This window comes from Lemur catta, chromosome X (assembly GCF_020740605.2).
Source record: "Lemur catta isolate mLemCat1 chromosome X, mLemCat1.pri, whole genome shotgun sequence".
NCBI lineage: Eukaryota > Metazoa > Chordata > Mammalia > Primates > Lemuridae > Lemur > Lemur catta.
The window spans coordinates 29,741,512-29,760,055 of NC_059155.1; the positions used below are offsets into that span (position 1 = coordinate 29,741,512).

The following is an 18,544-nucleotide window of genomic DNA, read 5'->3' on the forward strand; positions in this document are numbered from 1 at the left end:
GGAAAAAGCCCATAAAGGGGACTGATAAGAGTGGCCAAAGATGTAAAAGCAAATCCAGAAGAGAATGGTATCCTAGAAACCAAACAGGAAAGAGTTTCCAGCAGCAGAAGTGGCTAGCCCTGTAAACTAGTACAGAGAAGCCAAGATACTGACCAAAACATGTAACCTGAATTCAGCAACTGGAAAGTCATTGAAGATCTTGAAAAGTTTCAGTTGTATGGATAGAAGCCAGTAGCCAGTGAGTTCAAGAGTGACTAGGAGATTAGGTAGTAGAGATGGAGAGGATAAAGTACTCTTTCAAGAAGTTTAGCTATCAAGAGAAGAAAACAGAATCACAGCTAGACAGGGACTGTGTGAGAGTGGGTGGGTATGGATTCAGGTTTGGATTTAATAAGAGAGATAACTGAGCGTGTTTATATGTTGAGGGAAAAGAACCAATATGGAGGGAGAGGTAGAAAATGTAGACAATTAAAAGGATATATCATAGGGGAAAGTCCATACGGAAATAGGAAAAGATGAGATCCAGCGTTCACATGGAAGAATTAGCCATTGACCAGAGAAAGGACACCTCTTCCACTCAGACAGAAGGTAAATAACACAGATGCAGATATCATTGGAAGACAGACATGCTTGAAAGAATTCCTACCTAATGACCTCTATTTTCTCTTTGAGAAAGGAATAATGTTACCTGCTGAGGGAGAAGGAGGGCAGGAAATACCTGGGATAGAAGTCTTGGTGAGATCAGGGAAGGTCTAAAATAGCTGTTAACAGGAAATGGGAAAGAGGCTAGTAGAAGGCCATGTCGAAAGATCACCAGTATCTTGACATCCCAGCTTACGTTAGAGAACATGACATCACAGCAGTTCCAACCTGTACAGTTGCGAAATCTTCTTTATCAGTGTTGAACAGCCCCAGTACAGACAAGGTCACTCACTCTTCTAGTAAGTGGTAGAAGCAAAATTGAAACCCAGAGGACAGACAATTACATTATTCCAGTTCAGGGTTTACGGGGCAGGTATGGCAGACAGACAAGGGGGCAAGGGAGTTTGGCAGTACTGGCCAAAGAGTGGTTCAAGTGATAGAAAATGAGCTCATTGCTAGATACAGAAAGAAGTCACAACAGAAATGGGCTGACAGATAGGGAGAAAAAGCAGGGGTCCAGGGACTGGAGGTTTCTGTGAGGTAACGGAACAGGTACAGAAGGAGTAACATGACTGAAAGAGCTAGAAGGATATAAGTTCTTATTAAAGAACGGAAAGCTGGTGTTCAGTGAAGGTGAGGGAGCCACCTGGGGATGAAGAGATTGATGGGGAAGAGAATGGGTGGAGGGTAACCTGCAAGATGGTTTGGGCCTCAAAGGAAGAGTTTTATACATGACAGTAGAGAAACAGTGACTCAGAGGTGGCTTTGGGGAACTGGGAGAATACTAATACCATCCCGAGGACCTGTAAGGTGTGGGAGAGTGAACAACCTCTACTGGAGAGAGGACCACATTATCCACAGGGGAGGGCCAAGGCAAGAAAACTGTTCAACAGAGAGGCTGAGGATATAGTAGAATTTGTTTATCAAAGAGGCTGTCAGAAAGGTTGGGAGGGAGAAGCAGTAACATTGAGACAAGAGGCAAACGGATTCTGCAGAAGTTTGTTTTCTGGCTCAGTTATATATACCATTTAATTACTGAATTTTCTTATCTGCTGTTACTTACTGCATGAAGTCTTTCCACAAGTTTTTGATCACCAAGGCAATTTTTAGTGTCAAACCAAGAATCGAAGTCCTGTGGAGGAGCAGAAATTCTGCAATAAGTACACAGTTTTTTTTTTTTAACAAACTCGATATTCTATAGATTCTTATATAACCAATATAGAAATGATCCATTTGAAAAGTACTTTCAAAAATATATTAATTGTGATGACCAATATTATTATTTACTTCGGAAAACAGGTAAAATACTAGAGCAGTTAACAAAATTTGAACACCATTATATAGGAATTCCATCAGCAATTTTTTCTTTTTTTTTTTTTTTTTTTTGAGACAGAGTCTCGCTCTGTTGCCCGGGCTAGAGTGAGTGCCGTGGCGTCAGCCTAGCTCACAGCAACCTCAGACTCCTGGGCTTAAGCGATCCTACTGCCTCAGCCTCCCGAGTAGCTGGGACTACAGGCATGAGCCACCATGCCCGGCTAATTTTTTTTTTTTGTATATATATTTTTAGTTGGCCAGATAATTTCTTTCTATTTTTAGTAGAGACGGGGTCTCACTCTTGCTCAGGCTGGTCTCGAACTCCTGACCTCGAGCGATCTACCCGCCTCGGCCTCCCAGAGCTAGGATTACAGGCGTGAGCCACCGCGCCCGGCCTTAATTTTTTCCTTAAAATACATTTATTAGGCTTCCCTATACCATAGTAATCTCACATGTAGTTAAGAAGGAGTATGAATATAAAAATCAAAGACAAATAATGCTAATAAAAATGTTAATCTTATCAAACAATAAAAACAAACAAAAGCTAGATAAGGTATACAAACCAATGGATAGCTGAACTTTGTATGTTTTATTATCAAGTAGTATCTGTAATGGGGAAAATCAAGCTCCAAAGTCCTTAAATCATTCAATTCAGTTTGCTACCCTAGCATAACAATCTACTTTCTATGCTTTGAAAACGGATGTTCTGTGAACATAAAATTATACTCAAAATGTACGGCTTAAACTTACATCTGCAGAATTAAAGACATCAGGCAATAAAAAGTTGAGTAATGCCCAGAGTTCATGCAGGTTATTCTGCAAAGGTGTTCCAGTTAGGAGCAAGCGGTTAGTCGACTTGAACTCACGAACAATCTCTGAAAGCTAGAAAAATAATATTTATATAAGCATTGTTTTATTTATTAGAATGTGTAACATTCAGTTATACTGTACTTTATCCAACCAATACATTTCTTGACTACAATAAAACTTGATAATTAATTTCCTATGGAAAAATAGCCTAGCTCAGATGACATTGCTGCAGTGAAACACAACTGAACAAAATATTCTAGGCATTTCTACACTTTAAAGAGTACAGATTATATTTATACCTGAGACCCCTCCCCCACTTCAAAAATCTTTATTTTCTCCATTTTGGGCTCAGAAAAAAAAGTCAGAACTTCTCCATGGAATCCAGGTAGTCATTTTATACAACAAAATCTCCTTCTTCCCCACCAACCACATTCATCTACATGCCTAGCCAAGTTCTAACTTGGCCGGGTCAAAATTTTTAGGCATCAGAATTGAGCCCATTTTCCCAATACCTTACGTTAACTTTCTAAATATTAAGACCACAGAAATTAAGACACAAAAAGCAAAAAAAAAAAAAAAAAAGAACAGTAATCTTATCAACAAAAATGCAAATTTTTAATGCTCTTAAATAAACAATTATTCTCTAACATGCGTCCTCTTATCAGGTATTAGTTCCAATTTGAAATTAGTATGATCCACCTGGTGGTTTTGCTCCAGTTCTGTCCCTGTTTCTCCCAAAGTAGCCCAGTGATCCAAAGAGAGGTTCATCATAATAATTGAAGCTTTTCCTACTGTTGATGGAGTTGAATGGCAAGAAATATTGATATTTTTCAATGTTAACACCACACTCTAATTCACACAAGTCAGATAATTCCAGGAAATTTTTTTCTAATCCATATAAATACATATAAGGTAGCTCCCCAATAAAAAATAAGTCAATGCAAACGATATTTGTACACCAAATATTCTCAACAATATTAAAATACTGTAGCATAACAGAATTAGGCTACACAGGAGGTATAGCAAATGAACACAATTTTCTTTATATTAAAAACTATACTCGATTTTTATTTGCCCTGTATTCAATAATTTAGCTTTGCATTCACATTTCATGAATAAAATCACAATCTTCCATAACTTTTTTATTTTGAATACAGAAAAGTTAACAAACAGACCCAGTAATTAAATGAAAACTTTATATTGAGAACTTACCTTAGATTTTTCATTCTTTATTCTGTGAGCTTCATCAATGACTAGATATCGCCAATGAAACTTTTTGAATACAGATTTTTCTTTAATTACTATCTCATAAGAGGTAACACAAACATCCCATTCTCCTGGCATCATTTCATCACGAATGAAGGCAGCCTAATGCAAAATAAAGTGCTTTATATTAGAATATGCATTTATATTAGAATATGTGACAATATGATCAGAGAATTTAACTGTCAAGAGAATATTAAGAGTTGTAAGACAACCCAAGTGCCCATCAATACATGAGTGGATTAATAAAATGTGGTATATGTATCCCATGGAGTACTACTCAGCTATAAGAAACAATGGTGATATAGCACCTCTTGTATTTTCCTGGAAAGAGTTGGAACCCATTCTAGTAAGTGAAGTATCACAAGAATGGAAAAATAAGCACCACATGTACTCACCACCAAATTGTTTCACTGATCATCACCTAAGAGCACATTTAGGAATAACATTGATCGGGTGTCGGGCAGATGTGGGTCGGGGAGGGAATGGGTGTATACATACATAATGAGTGCGATGCGCACTGTCTAGGGGATGGACATGTTTGAAGCTCTGACTCGTGGGGGTGGGAGGGCAAGGGCAATATACGTAACCTAAACTTTTGTACCCCCACAATATGCTGAAATAAGAATATAAAAAAAAAAGAGTTGTAAGAGATCTGACGATCATTCAGTCTCATTCATTTTAAAGATGGGAAAACCAAGGCCCAAAGATACCTTTGTGGTCAACTATCTGGAAGACATGCTAATATTTTCACCAACAGAAGAGAAACAAAGGCTTCCCTTTCATGTATAGCATAGTCAATGAACTAGAAAAGTTCTTATCGCCAGAAAAAAATCACTAAATTACTAGGCTTGTCTTCATATCATGAGGAGTCCAAAAGGACCTGGACAAAGTAACTCTTTCTGAATACATGTTCTTACCAAGATCCAACCATTACCAACATACTATAGTTTCAACAAATAGAAAGAACTCAATATACATGAATGATTCCAACCTTTTGAGAACTCTTATATGTTCCTCCATTTTCTTGCAGGGATCAATTATATACTCAAGAAGTCATGGAAGCCCATTAATGTTTTTGTGAGGTTCCTACTCTTATTATGAGGCTACAATTGTAATTTTGTAAAGGGGACTTGCTCTATCTCATACAGGAGGCTATTTAAAACAGTGAGTCTACTTAGAACTATTTTTAACTCTTCACGGGCAGTGGCCAACATGGTAACCAGGTTGACTGAGAGCATTTTTAACTTGTATGAACTAAATTCCAGATGTTATAGGTCAAAAGAAAACCACAAAAGTTAATAGGGAGCAGCAAAATCTATATTAAGAAGGGGCCAATTACTACTGTAAATCTGAAGTTACAATGCATAAACAAAATTAACTGTTCACTGCATAGTCTTTATTTCATAATTTACAGCTATGCACCAAACACACTGTTGACACATTCAACAAATATTTACTGAGTGCACACTGTGCATAAGAGCATAGCCTGGACAGAAGTAGAAGGCAGGAAAAAAACCCTTTGTAGAAATCTCAGTTGCACCTTAGGAAATGGTCATATTTAAAAAGTTAATTAAGTTATTAGGGAATTGGAGACAAAATAAAGAGAAGCAGGGTGCCAGACCCCATTCAGTCCTGCTAATACCTTATCCTTGTTTGATTTTGTGAGACATTCCATTTGATGGTTCCTTCTACACGTTCCATGAAATAGATGCAAATTTTTAATTTAACTAGTTCTGCTAGCTGGGCACAGTGGCTCCCATTTGTAATCCCAGCTACTTGAGAGGCTGAGGTGGGAGGATTGCTTGAGCCCAAGAGTTCAAGACCAGCCTGGGCAACACAGCAAGACTCCATCTCAAATTAATTAATTAATTAATTAGCTTTGCTTTGAAATTTTTGTTACTAATAGATAGATTTAGAGTTAACTATCTTGATAAAACATTAAAGGTGTCACATAATCCAAAAAGCTCTCATTTTAAAGGTGACAAAATTAAGGCCTTTTGAGACTCACTCAACATCACACAATCAGTAGCAAAACCGTAACTAAAACCAGATATGTTTCTATATCCACTATCTTTGATAACTTTAGTGTGGAAAAGGAAGGGGTCACAAAACCATGTTTGGGAATCATACCTCTATATACTTCAGGACTACATTGGTATCAGAAAGGATCAAGAGTATCTCTAATTATCTCTTAACTTAATTAAATACCCACTGTAGCCTATGTCAAATGTTTTACTACTAAAACATTGTCCTCAAAATGTTTACAGAAGGCCAGGAAAATAGAAAGACCCAAAATATCTATCCTATGCAGTACCAAGATTCAAATCTATCTATAAATAATGATGTGGACTTCCTCTATACATACTGACATCAATCTCTACATGCTGAATATGGTACATTCATTACTTATGTAATTGATAATTACTGATTTTCAAACTCCCTACCATGGCCCACAGTTGCATTACATTTTAAACTGCAATCCACATACACATAAATGTTTCAGTGCACGTACACAGAAAGAGACAACTTAAAAGTTTCTCAAAACAATATTTATCCTTACTACAGCATGAAACTCTGCTATTTGCTATTTTATTCTCTCTTGACGTTGTAAAAAATTGTCATCACCCACTAAGCTGAATTCACAACCCACTAATGTGTGGCAACTCGTAATTTGAAAAACACTAATTTTGAAGACTGGTTTTCAAGACTCAGAAATTTTTCAGGCCACCAGAATCTCAACCTCCTATGGGGCAGAGATAGGGCAGTCGTAAATTAAATACATCCACACTTTCTTGAAAAGTCCCAGAGATACTGTTCCACGAAAACCTTAGATTTCATATAAGATAGCTGAAAGCCATGGATTTACATTTTTACTGAGGCATTATAAAAACACAAGCCCAGATATTTCTCTTTTGCTTTTGATCTTCAAGAAATAATTTTAACAAAAGATCAGCATGTTAGAAATACAAAATTCTACAAGGAATGGTATTACATTAAATAACAACTGTGACCAGAAAGAGTGCTAAGAGACTAACTTGCTACTGGGAAATATTAGGTATAGGGAAGAATCAAGCCTGTAATTGTAAATTTATGAGCTCAGTATTTCAATATTTAAATTATTTATAAGCGAAATTTAAATAAACATAAGTAATTTTTCTTCAAGCAAAATGATGAGGATAAAATTACATAATTCATTATGCTACCATTATTCTTTTGAGGATATCTTTTGATAACTTATCTAAATATGTAAAACAGAATAAATCTTTAAACTATGTTCTCTGGAAAATTTAATAATATTCTTTCTAAGCTGATTACTCATTTTAGTATTTTTGCATAATTTATTATTTTTAGATTAATTCTACACTCCTAAAATAATTATAGCCTACTAGATTGACAAATGGCTAATTTAAACACTCCGCCTAAAATGCCCAGTTTCTAATATTATCTGAGAATATATACAGACATGTATTTTTCTATTCAAAAACCAAAACCAAAAGCTGTATCTATGCATAAACACAGAACACTAGGCTCTCTGTACATAAAGAAGAGGTTCCACTTGTATATGTGTACAGGTACATGTATAAAGTCAAATTTCAAAAATTAAAACATTTTAGTCATGAAAATGTACATATTTTTGGCTTCAAAATAGCACAAATGATAGAGCCACTGATAAGACACACTGTCAATAAAATAAATTTTTTTTATAAAAAGTCACTTAAAAGTACAATTCAAAACTGCTTAGGTTAATGAGCTAGTTAAAAGTAAATGAAGTATAACAATGGATTGTCTGTTATTAATATAATACATTTACCTCATAGGAGTGTTGTGAGAATTTAATTAATACATGCAAAGCACTTACAACACAGCCTAGCTTACAATAAGCACAACTTAGGCATCATTTAGTAGCAGTCGACTTAAGATGTCTTTAACAAGAGCATGTAACTTAAACAGTTCCAGAAATAATGTTATTCTCCACTGCCTTTTTAAATTTGTTTCTCACTTACTCTCGCAGCCTTGTCTCCAACGAAACAAATAACACGGAGAGATGGGACCCATCGTTTAAATTCATTCATCCAGTTGTATAAAGTAGACTTTGGAACTAAAACCATGTGAGGTCCAGGAATGTTGCGGTAGTGTTTCAGATAACCAAGCAAAGCAATCGTTTGTAAAGTCTTACCAAGACCCTGCATTATCATCACAAGGGAAAAAAAAAATCCATAAACATTTTTTCTTTAATTAAATAAACATTTTCTTAGTAACAACATGACAAAAGATATCTGCCAACTATCTCATATAGACAATTATGTTTCTGCCAATGAGAAGTAAAAAATACCATTTTTTTAAAAAGCAAAAAAAACATTCCAATTCAGTATTGTGTTTACTGTGAGCTCAAAAAGAAACCAAGAATTTGAAGTTAGAATGTTGCTCAAGAAAGCAGCTTTCTCTTTAAGACATTTTTACTCCTAAAGGAGCAAGTAATCTACTACATAATTTTTATACTAGTTGGAAATCAGGAATTTTTTTTTGTTTTTGCTAGAAATGGGGGTCTCACTCTGTTGCCCAGGCTGATCTCAAACTCCTTGCCTCAAGCAATCTTCCTGCCTCTGCCTTCCTAAGTGCTGGATTACAGGCATGAGCCAGCACACCTGGTCAAAATTAGGAATTTTTTTTGTGTTTGTTTCACAAAGACACATTTCCTTTGCCAGCCTGCTTAGATACCAGTCTTTCTTTCCTGTTGCCCTCAACATTATTACAGCCCAGGATTAAATATTCAGACTATGTGTCTCAAGGGGCTTATGGCTCTGTCTTAGATCTCACTCTTAAAGACCTTAGGAATCACAAATGAACAGAAATTTGCAGCCAAAAAGAACCTTAGAAATCACCTAGCCCAGTAGACTTTTTAAAAAATATTAATAATATATTGAATATCCATGAACCCATTACCTAATCCATGGAAAAGGGAAATATGCCCTATGCAGTTTGGCCTTCTAAAATACCTTTTGGCTTTATCTCTAAGCAAGGCATATACTTCCTTTTATAAACTAAATCTTAAAGCTATTTTATAGGGCTTATCCTACCTGATATGTCACTAAATGAGATGGGTTTCATGGACGCTATGCATCAAAACCTTAAAATGTTTATACTCACTAACCAAGTAATTCCACTTTTAGGAATCCTATGGAAATTATCCGAGAGGTACAGAAAAAAACACACTGCAAGATTCTCATAATGGCATTATTTACACTATACATCAAGATGCAATCCAAATAAACAGCATTAAGAGAGAAGTTTAATAAAATTATAATCCTAGGGAGGTACCTCTCTAGATTATTATGCAGCAATTAACAATTATCTTTCCATTTTAATTATGTGGAAAATATGTATGAATGTGAAGAAATCAGAATACCAAATTATATATACAATATGATTTCAACAATGTAAAATAAATGCATCCAGAAGAAAAAGACTAAAGAGAAATATACCAAAATGTTAACTGTGCTTATTTCTAAGTAGCAGAACTATAAGTTTTTTCTTTATTTTTTTCCAAATTTTCTATACTCCTTAATGTATCTTTCTTTTCTTGTAATTAAAACATATCTAGTGTCAGCATAAATTCAACATTAAAGATCTTTAGATCCTTCATGTTTAGACAGGCTGCAGCCAGGAGGTGTTTGGGGCAAATAACCCTGGTTCTTCTGTGGTCCAATTAACCAAGCTCCTCCCGCTCTGAGCTGACTATATTCCCCAAACCAGAACACACAAATATAAGGAGCTACAGACCCTTGATTTAAAGGATCTTCTAGAACACACCTAACCGTTGCTCATCCAGGGATGAGAACCTATGGGACTGACCACTACATTAGATGCCATAGGGCACATATCGTCATGTGGCTTTTCTGGATAATAGTGATTGCAAATACGGCTCCAGAGCCACATAAATATGAGTCTCATTGGGTTATATAGATCTAGAACTTCCCCTGCCCTCTCTTAAATCCAATTGTATTAATTTAGTCTTAAAATACAAATCTAGGCCTCTATATAGTCCTCTATCCGCTTATATGGCCTTATTTTTTCTTCTTTTTATTTTATTTACATGTTCGTGATTCATTAGCTTATTTCCCACCTCCCACCTGGCACTCTACTGTATCAAGACTCAACATTACTCTTTACTTATTCCTTTTTTCCATTTATGCACTTTCTAATTGCTCACAAGTTGAGATAGCTACATTCATACATGCATGCATTCATTCATTCATTGTTTGATTTATATAGCCTGCCTCATTCCCAAAAGTATTGCAGATAATGTACAATGCAAACATGTTTCAGGTGGCCTACAATGAAAACGTGGAACATAAATTAACAGTGAAATAGAAATAAAGAGGTGCCAAGGAAAGTAAGAAAGACTAGAAGGTAAAAAATAGGAAAAGACACAAAGGACACAAAGGGCAGACCATTAAAGGTTACACAGAGGCTTCATTCTGGTATTCAGCTTGGCTCTGTGGTTTCTGGAAACCGAAGTGCAAACAAAAACAAAATTCAAAGGTGTTTTGTACCATTTGAGGAAATGCCAGTAAGAATTTTGCAGCCTGTGAAAATCTACATTCTAAAGGTTACTGAGAAAAACAATTCTAAGACTACAGAATACCATTTACATTATAATAACTAAGCCTCCAAGCATCAGGGGGGCCAGTCAGCTCAGGAATTTCAAATTTACATAAAAACATGTTTACAACTGAGAAGGTGTTTTTCACTACCAACTCCTCACCATTTCATCAGCCAAAATACCATTGACTCCATTTTCATACAAGGAGATCAACCAGTTCAGTCCTCGAATCTGATAATCTCTCAGTGGTCCTCCTTTCACATCTGGAAAAAAAATCAAGGATGTCTCATACTTTCGTTAATCCATTCAAGTAAAAGTTTTTCAAAAACCGAATTGAAAAAGAAATCACCAATGTACTTACACGAAGGTGACACTTCAAACCTAATACACACACTGGATGTTTTCCGACTCTCCGACAGTAGCTCTTCATCTTCTTCTCGTTCTGTGCGCCTGTGGCGGTAGCTGAAATAAAAAAGAAATGCCTTCATATTCAACTCAAATATCAGGATGCCAATTAAGTCATCATACATTGCTAATATCTTTAATGGAAAAAGAGTAAGTTATCTAGGGTCTTACTTAGAATTTGGTAGAACCAGGCTACATTTTTACTGACTGGCCTCTAGTGAGAAAAAAAAAAAAATACATGTTCCCTCTAAAACGTAATTACAATGGCAATAATCTTATTTTTTTCATATAAAGTTATACTGAATAGGTGAAGAAGGAAGGAGCATATAAGGGGGGCAAAAAGGGGGGACAGTCCAGAGGAAGGCAAGGAAGGAGAGAGGGAAGAAAGGAGGCAGAGAGAGAGAGAGATGCCAACATACTCTCCAGCAGAAAGTAAGCTCTGCTTTCCAGCTTTCTTTATTCGAGGACGTCCCGATTTCATGGTCAGAGGAAATGCTGGAGATTTCTGTGCTGAGGGCTGAATGAAATGTGCAAAAAGTTCTGTTTGCTTCAGTAAAAATTCAAATCTCTTGGCTCGGTCTGCTTTCTATTTTACAAAACAAAAGAAAAAGTAAGGATTTTCTTTTTTTGTTTATTCAAAGTTATTCAACCAACACACTCATGTTGTACTTACTTTGTATAATGTTCTAAACACTTTAAACATATTAACTCATTTAATTCTCTTAAGAAACCTATGAGGGCACTGTCTGGGGAATGGACACGCTTGAAGCTCTGACTCCGGGGGACCGTGGGGGGGGGCATGGGCAATATATGTAACCTGAACTTTTGTACCCCCATAATAAGCTGAAATAAATAAAAAAAAGAAACCTATGAGGTAGTTACCGCATTTTACAGATGATAAAACTGAGGCACAGAGAGGGTAAGTAACTTGTCCAAGCTGCCACAACTAGTAAGTAGAATTTGAAAACGGTATTTTGGATAGAAGCCAAATGATCTGACAGACTTAGCAAATTCCCCAGTAAGAAGTACCCTTCTTAAAGAGTCAGAATCAAAAAGCAAATCCTCTTTCTAAAACACAATCTTCTTTCCCTAAATAGCAACAAAACTGAGCATGAAATATAACGTATCCCAAATATAGAAATATAAATTAACTATAATTCATTAATTACAAATTAATTAACCATAAACAGAACTCTTAAGAATTTTCAAGCCTCATCTGGAAATAAATGAAATCTTAGAATACAGTGTCATCTTGTCCCAAAATATTTTCGATGTCATGATACAATAATATAATAAACATTCCTCTCTTCAATTACAGTGATCTGGAAAATTGTATTTTATGCTAGCACTGTATAAAGTTTCTCCCCAAAGTAAGCAGAATTTGGGAAAAATATATACACAGAGACATATGTGCAAAATAGTTAATATACATTAACCATTAAAAGTTGAATGTATTCTAATTTCTCAATAAACTATAAAAGGTCATATACATATATAAATGCAAGAAAACGTTGTTTCACTAAAAAAGCTTAAAAGATCAAAATATACATCACTCTAGATAAAGAAAAATACAAAGACGATTTTTTTTATTCGAAGTCACTTTCCGACCACGGAGTAGAGAATACTTGATTGCTGATAAAGGCTACACAATTAAAACACCAGAAACTTACAGAAGAGTTCATTAACATAAACACAAGAGTTAGATAAACATACTCGGACCACTAGCTGGAAGGAGGCCAAAAACTTTCCATTTAATGTTATCCTCGCTGGAATGTTGTTTTTAGAGTTGTTAAAACATTAACTGTCTACATTGGATGTGACCTTAAACACTAAGGCATGGAGTCTTGTAAAATAGCTATCAACAACCAAAAAAATGTACTTGATCAGTAATTATTTTCATAATATTGCTGCAAAAACAACCCCTCAGGGGAAAAAAACCAGTTTCAACTACCTGTTAACTTCTTGAAAGACCCAAGGGTTTAAAAGTCTAGTTAAAATTGAAGCTAAAATACAGATTTTAGTGACTAAAAATTAAATAATGAAATGTATAACAAAGCAACATGTGGGTATAACTAAGATTATACTGCTTAAATATGTAATGTTTTCATGCATTGGGCAAAGATCCTTCCCTTAATAAAGTATATTACCACACTGCATGTTTCATGAATGTGTAACATTCGTTCATATATCCAAAGCAAGATGGAAAGAGAAAAAGATATATCATACTGGCTTTGTGACTCATTTTTTCTCAGGTCACAAAGCCACATTAATATTGCAACTGATATTTTCACTTAGTGGATAAAATATTTCTAGCATAAAGCATCTTATTATGAGGTAAAGAGCACTGAATATATGTCAGGAGATGTGACTTCTAGTCCCAACTATTCCATATGGTTTCCCTGATCCTTTATTTCCTCATCTGAAAATGGATTATTTATTCAACAAAAATCTATTGTCATTGATTATATATTAAATTACTTTCAAATTCTAAAATCTATGATTCTCTATTCATTATACATATACTTTTTCATCTTTCATATCCCCTCTATAAAAATTAACTACAGCCTTCACTATCCTACTCAACAGAATATTTACCATTTTCTCTTCATATTCTGGGTCCATTTTCTTTTCAGATTTAGATGCTTTAGCAGCAAGTTTGAGTTGAAATGAAGAAATGTTTTTCTGGAATTTCAAAGAAAATAGATGTCATCAAATTGCAAAGCAAGATCTTTAAACTGGTCAATGTTCTCATTTGAAGAAAGTGAAAAGTAAACAAATCAATGTGGGACATGCATGGACCAATGATGAGAGCATGTCATGAAGAGGGGCTTATGATTAATCTAGTTCTGTGCATCTGAGGTACAATTTTAAAAAATCTGAAAAATCATAAAAGCCAGAGAAATGACATTAATTAGAATAAAACTCGAAAGGTAAAACACTGAGCTTTTTCATCCATTTTTTAATTTAAAGCATTAGAAAATGTGTAACCATCAAATAAGAGATTTAAAAATCTAGAATAGGCTAATATTGTCAACCACAAACAAAAGAATTCAAGGAAAGTAAATATTAATTCTTAGAAAGAATTCTTTATGCGATGGAAACAAGCCAGACTTTCAGAAGAAAAGACTGTGGTTTCTGTTCTTAAAATGACAATTTTTCCTATTGTTTTCATAGTCAAATTAGAACATTTAAATTTTTTATGCAATGCAATGTGATCACATTTATTTAAAATTATTTAATAGTATGGTTTCAAATTTTGGCTTATGTTAATTTTCTCTAACTGGAAAAAAACCTATTTTAAACTATTTATATCAGATAAATATTTTGTAGAATCAGTTTATCAGGGCTATTAACTATTAATCATTGATATTTTTAAAGTTTTCATTTAGTGAAAACTAACATCAATAAGTAACTTAATACTGAAATTATCTGTTGGGGAGGTTATCTCATGTATCCTATCCTTTGTAAACACAAGCTTGTATCTGTAAATATAAATAGGTATATAAAATAAGGCTCCTTCTCTACAAGAAATCAAATAAACTAATAAGAACACAAATCTACCCATTAGGATCAAAGTATTTCAGTTTTAACACAGATTTTTCATAAGTCAAAACACAAATCTGTTCGTGAAAACTAAAGAAGCTATGTCAATTTTATCCTGACCTTTGTCAACCTGTTTCTGAAAACTGAAGTCAAAAATCAACAGAATGTAACCTTAAACATAAGAAAAACATGGTTCCACTATGTCTTCCACCATTCACTAAAATTTCCATTTTGAGGAAATCCAAACTAAGACTATGAAATTTGACCCTGGTCAGAGTCTTACTTTGGAACACTGATCAGATATGATTCAGTTACTCTAACCTAAATAACAACCATCTTGATTTACATCATCTGATGTTTATACATCTATGTGGGATGTTTTGAATGTAATCCTGGATGGATGGGAATAGAAAACTGCTAAAGATCCCCTCAAACCCATACCTTCAAACTGTCATGTATACTATAAATCTTATTTTATTTTCAAAGCAACAAGGAAAATCGGGTATCAAAATCCACACCTTAATCATTCCTTGAAAGGCTATATGAAGTCTAGTTTTCAAGTTTCAAAATGGCGAAAATTACTTCACCTCATATACACGAGTACATATCTAATAATGTGACAAGTAAACTTCACTTGCAGAAAACTAAAGCTTTAATCTTAGAAAAACGTTTTACTCATTACTTTTTTGCTTACCTTGTGGTAGAATACCATAAAGATTTAATTATATGCTAATTAAAATTCGTAATCTTGAGCAGTGCTATAAAAAGCTGTGGGTGATTACTTAATTGGCACTATCTTCCACAACTAATTTTAAAATATCTACCTTCTAAACCTTCTCATTTGTGTTTGTGTGTGTATGTACACATATGTTTTCAGAAATACACGTTTTCATACAAAAGACAAAAGGTGACTAAGATACTCTGATGAATTCCTATGGATTTTATCATCTGGTAATGTCAAGCCCATGAGAATGCAGCACAAGGTCATCAAAATGCCTTGTCTGAAAGACCATGACCTTTTTCTTGACGTTTTCATTACCAAAAATACCATCTCCAATTTCTACAGTATTAGGTTATCCAACTGTCACTTAAACCAAGTTCAAGAATCAGAAGGTAAGCAAAAATACCTTAGAGTTGCTAAATGTCACAAGTCAATTCACTAAATCTCATCTACTTTATTCATCATGAAAGTGCTCTCATTCAGAAGCCTATTTTCTTGTATTTGATATGCAATTCTATCATGTTTGATCATCTAGATACCCATATCACAGAGACTAAAAGTAGCAGCAAATGGCACAGGAAAGACCACTAGATGAAGGCACACGACAGCAAAAAGAAATGGCAGAAACCCAGGACTAAAATGTGTGTTCCACCGCAGTAGTATCTCTGATCCTTGGTATTCAGGTGTAATTATTTCCCCCTCTGCTGTATCACTGACATTCTGTATTTTACAGTTGTTTTTAAATGATTTTATGGTTTTGTTACATCTACATTCTTTAGCATAAACTAACAAATTCTTTCCACTGGAACTAGAAGAGGTGTTTAAAAAGTGATAGCTAACAGCCTGGCAATTGAGGAAGAGGACAGAGAAAGTATTGAAAAAAAAATCAACACAATACTGAAAGAGTCAGGAGGTAGTTACTTAATTGAGGGGAAATAATCTGCTGGATCTCAATTGCCTTTGTGTCACTGTCAGAGTACAATAACTGATAGTCATGAGGAAAAAGCTAAATTGCACTTTTAGTATGTCATTTAAAGACTCAAAGGTGTATGTACATATTTAGATTTTAAAGGAAAATTAAAAATAAAAAGATGAAGTGCATAATTAGTAAACTTCAGATATCCAAGAAGTTCCCGCCATGGAGCACCTCATGTCCCTATCCTGAGTGGACAAATGAATTACTGTTAGGGCAATTTCTGATGAGGTTACAAGAGTTCATGAATATTTGGGTATCAATTCAGTGCTTATTATACAGTTTTTTTATTGGTCTCCAGTTTCATTGCAATTCAAAAAATGTATACAATCTGGAAATTCAACAACCTTTATTGCCATACAAAAGACAGCTTAGCACTTACATTTGCCCAGTCTAGGGGGAAAAAAAGGCACCTAGACACATTTCTTAATTTCCCAACATTTGATTTATATTGATACTTGGTATTTGGCCCAACTTTAATCATCAATATTGTCTTACTGATCCAAATACCGCATAGATTTTAAAATGTGTGTTTGTTATGGTTTTTACTTTGCACTACAATTGTTTAGTCAACCTTGTAACAGTAAAATATGTCACTTGAGCAACTGAATTTAAAATTACTCTTCTAATTCAAGGCAAAAGCTGTTAATTTCCCTCAAAAGCTTTTCATACGGTGGTATAGCATCATATAATGATTCAGACAAAGCCACTTGAGATCTCTGAAGTATAATTTTAATTACCCACCTTTTCTAAATTGTGATATGCTTATTAATAAACAGAAAAAAATCCACCTATAAACGATCCATTCTGCAATTTTATTGTACATCAAAAATTCTTATGCCCCAACCCATTTGTTAAATCCCAACTTTAGTTTTATGTGCATGCCTCCGTCCACATGAAATATGTCTTATGTAGATAATACATGTTTTCTGGATTTGGCTTTAATAGGTGCCAGAGCTGTCCCCCCTACGTTAGCAGCAACTCATCCCAGCGACGCTGAGTTTTAAAAAAAAATTAAAAAAAAAAAAAAAAAAAACCTGTGCGTGTCCAGGAACCAGCAGCGCCCACTAGGAGAGGGAGGCGGAAGCCTGGAAGGCTTGGGGCCGGATTGAGGGACCATTTGGGTGGCCCTGGAGTGAAACCCTATACCGTCGGGGGCGGGGCAGGAAAGGGTGAGGGTGCAGACGTTGGAAATTTTCCTAAACCAGCCTCCACGGTTCCTCAGTATGGGAATCTAGATTCGGAAGGGGGGGGTAAAACGCGGAGAGGTCGTTTTCTCGGGGTGACATCCCCGCCTCAGCAGGCGGGGTTCAAACGAACAAGGGATGATTTTTTTTTTTCTGCCATCCAAAAGATTGACACTGCCAATCAGAGAAACACATGTCTTCCCTAACATCCTCCACCCCCCCCCCAGGGCTACTAACACCTTGAAATTTAAATTACAAAAATAAGTCCAGGCAAAAGCCCTTTAGCGCCAGTGTGGGACTGAAGGGCCCAGATTTCCCAGGCAGAGGCCGACGGGAAGGGGGGGAGAAGGAGCGAGCGAGAGGAGAGGGAGAGGCGGAGGCTTTTTCCTGCACGGCCCCATCCCCCACCCCATTACCCCAGTTCCCGGAAGGTGGTGGGGGCCCGGGGCTGTGGAGGGCGAGGGGCTCCGAAGCCCCCGAGCCCCGGGATAACGCGCACCCCACCACCCGGCGCCGCGCCCGCCCGCCCGCGCCCCAGCCCCGCCCCCGTCCTCCGGGCGGCGAGAAGGAAAGGGGGAGGGGAGCGCACGCCAGACCGCTCCGCCACCCCACCCCCCGCGCGCCCGCGGCCCCCATCCCTGCAGAGCTCCGAGTACCTGTCGGCGCCAAAAGGTCAGGGTCCGGGCCCCTCAGAGGGGCCCGGCACAGGATTTGTCCACCACACACACGCCCCCTTCCTATTTACCTCCTTCTTCTTCTTCTTCTGGCCCTTCACCCTGGCCGAGGTGCCTTTGGTGGCCTTGGCGGCCGCTCCCCCCTCCTTAGAGGTGGACGGCCCCGGCTCATCGTCCTCTATGACCACGATTCTGGAGGTCGCATCAGCCGCTGCCACGGTGGCTGCCACTGCAGCGGTGTCCGGCTTCATGGCGTTGGAGCGGGAACAAGGAGGGGGACGAAAAAGGGGACGAGGGCTCCTGGGCGGCGGCAGTGGCTGCACCGGGAAGAGCTAGATGGAGCAGGGGTGGAGAATCACTCTGCTTCCAGCCCCTTCGCTCGGCACCCCCCTTCTTTAAATAACC

General features: G+C 36.5%; 1 protein-coding gene across 8 annotated transcripts in view; it reads right to left on the bottom strand.

The window, feature by feature from the left end:
* SMARCA1 (SWI/SNF related, matrix associated, actin dependent regulator of chromatin, subfamily a, member 1) overlaps window positions 1-18,544 on the bottom strand; it is a 74,974-nt gene extending 56,430 nt beyond the window's left edge. For 7 of the 8 annotated variants that reach the window (XM_045537982.1, XM_045537989.1, XM_045537981.1 and 4 more), the window contains exons 1-9: window positions 18,211-18,544; window positions 13,637-13,723; window positions 11,461-11,627; window positions 10,998-11,098; window positions 10,799-10,899; window positions 8,037-8,216; window positions 3,979-4,134; window positions 2,707-2,838; window positions 1,706-1,774 (exon numbers count right to left, since the gene is read on the bottom strand). In XM_045537982.1, the coding sequence (XP_045393938.1) occupies window positions 1,706-1,774; window positions 2,707-2,838; window positions 3,979-4,134; window positions 8,037-8,216; window positions 10,799-10,899; window positions 10,998-11,098; window positions 11,461-11,627; window positions 13,637-13,723; window positions 18,211-18,390 (1,173 nt within the window). In that variant the 5' untranslated portion in view covers window positions 18,391-18,544. The remainder of the gene's footprint in view (window positions 1-1,705; window positions 1,775-2,706; window positions 2,839-3,978; window positions 4,135-8,036; window positions 8,217-10,798; window positions 10,900-10,997; window positions 11,099-11,460; window positions 11,628-13,636; window positions 13,724-18,210) is intronic. The other variant, XM_045537988.1, reaches the window with a different exon arrangement.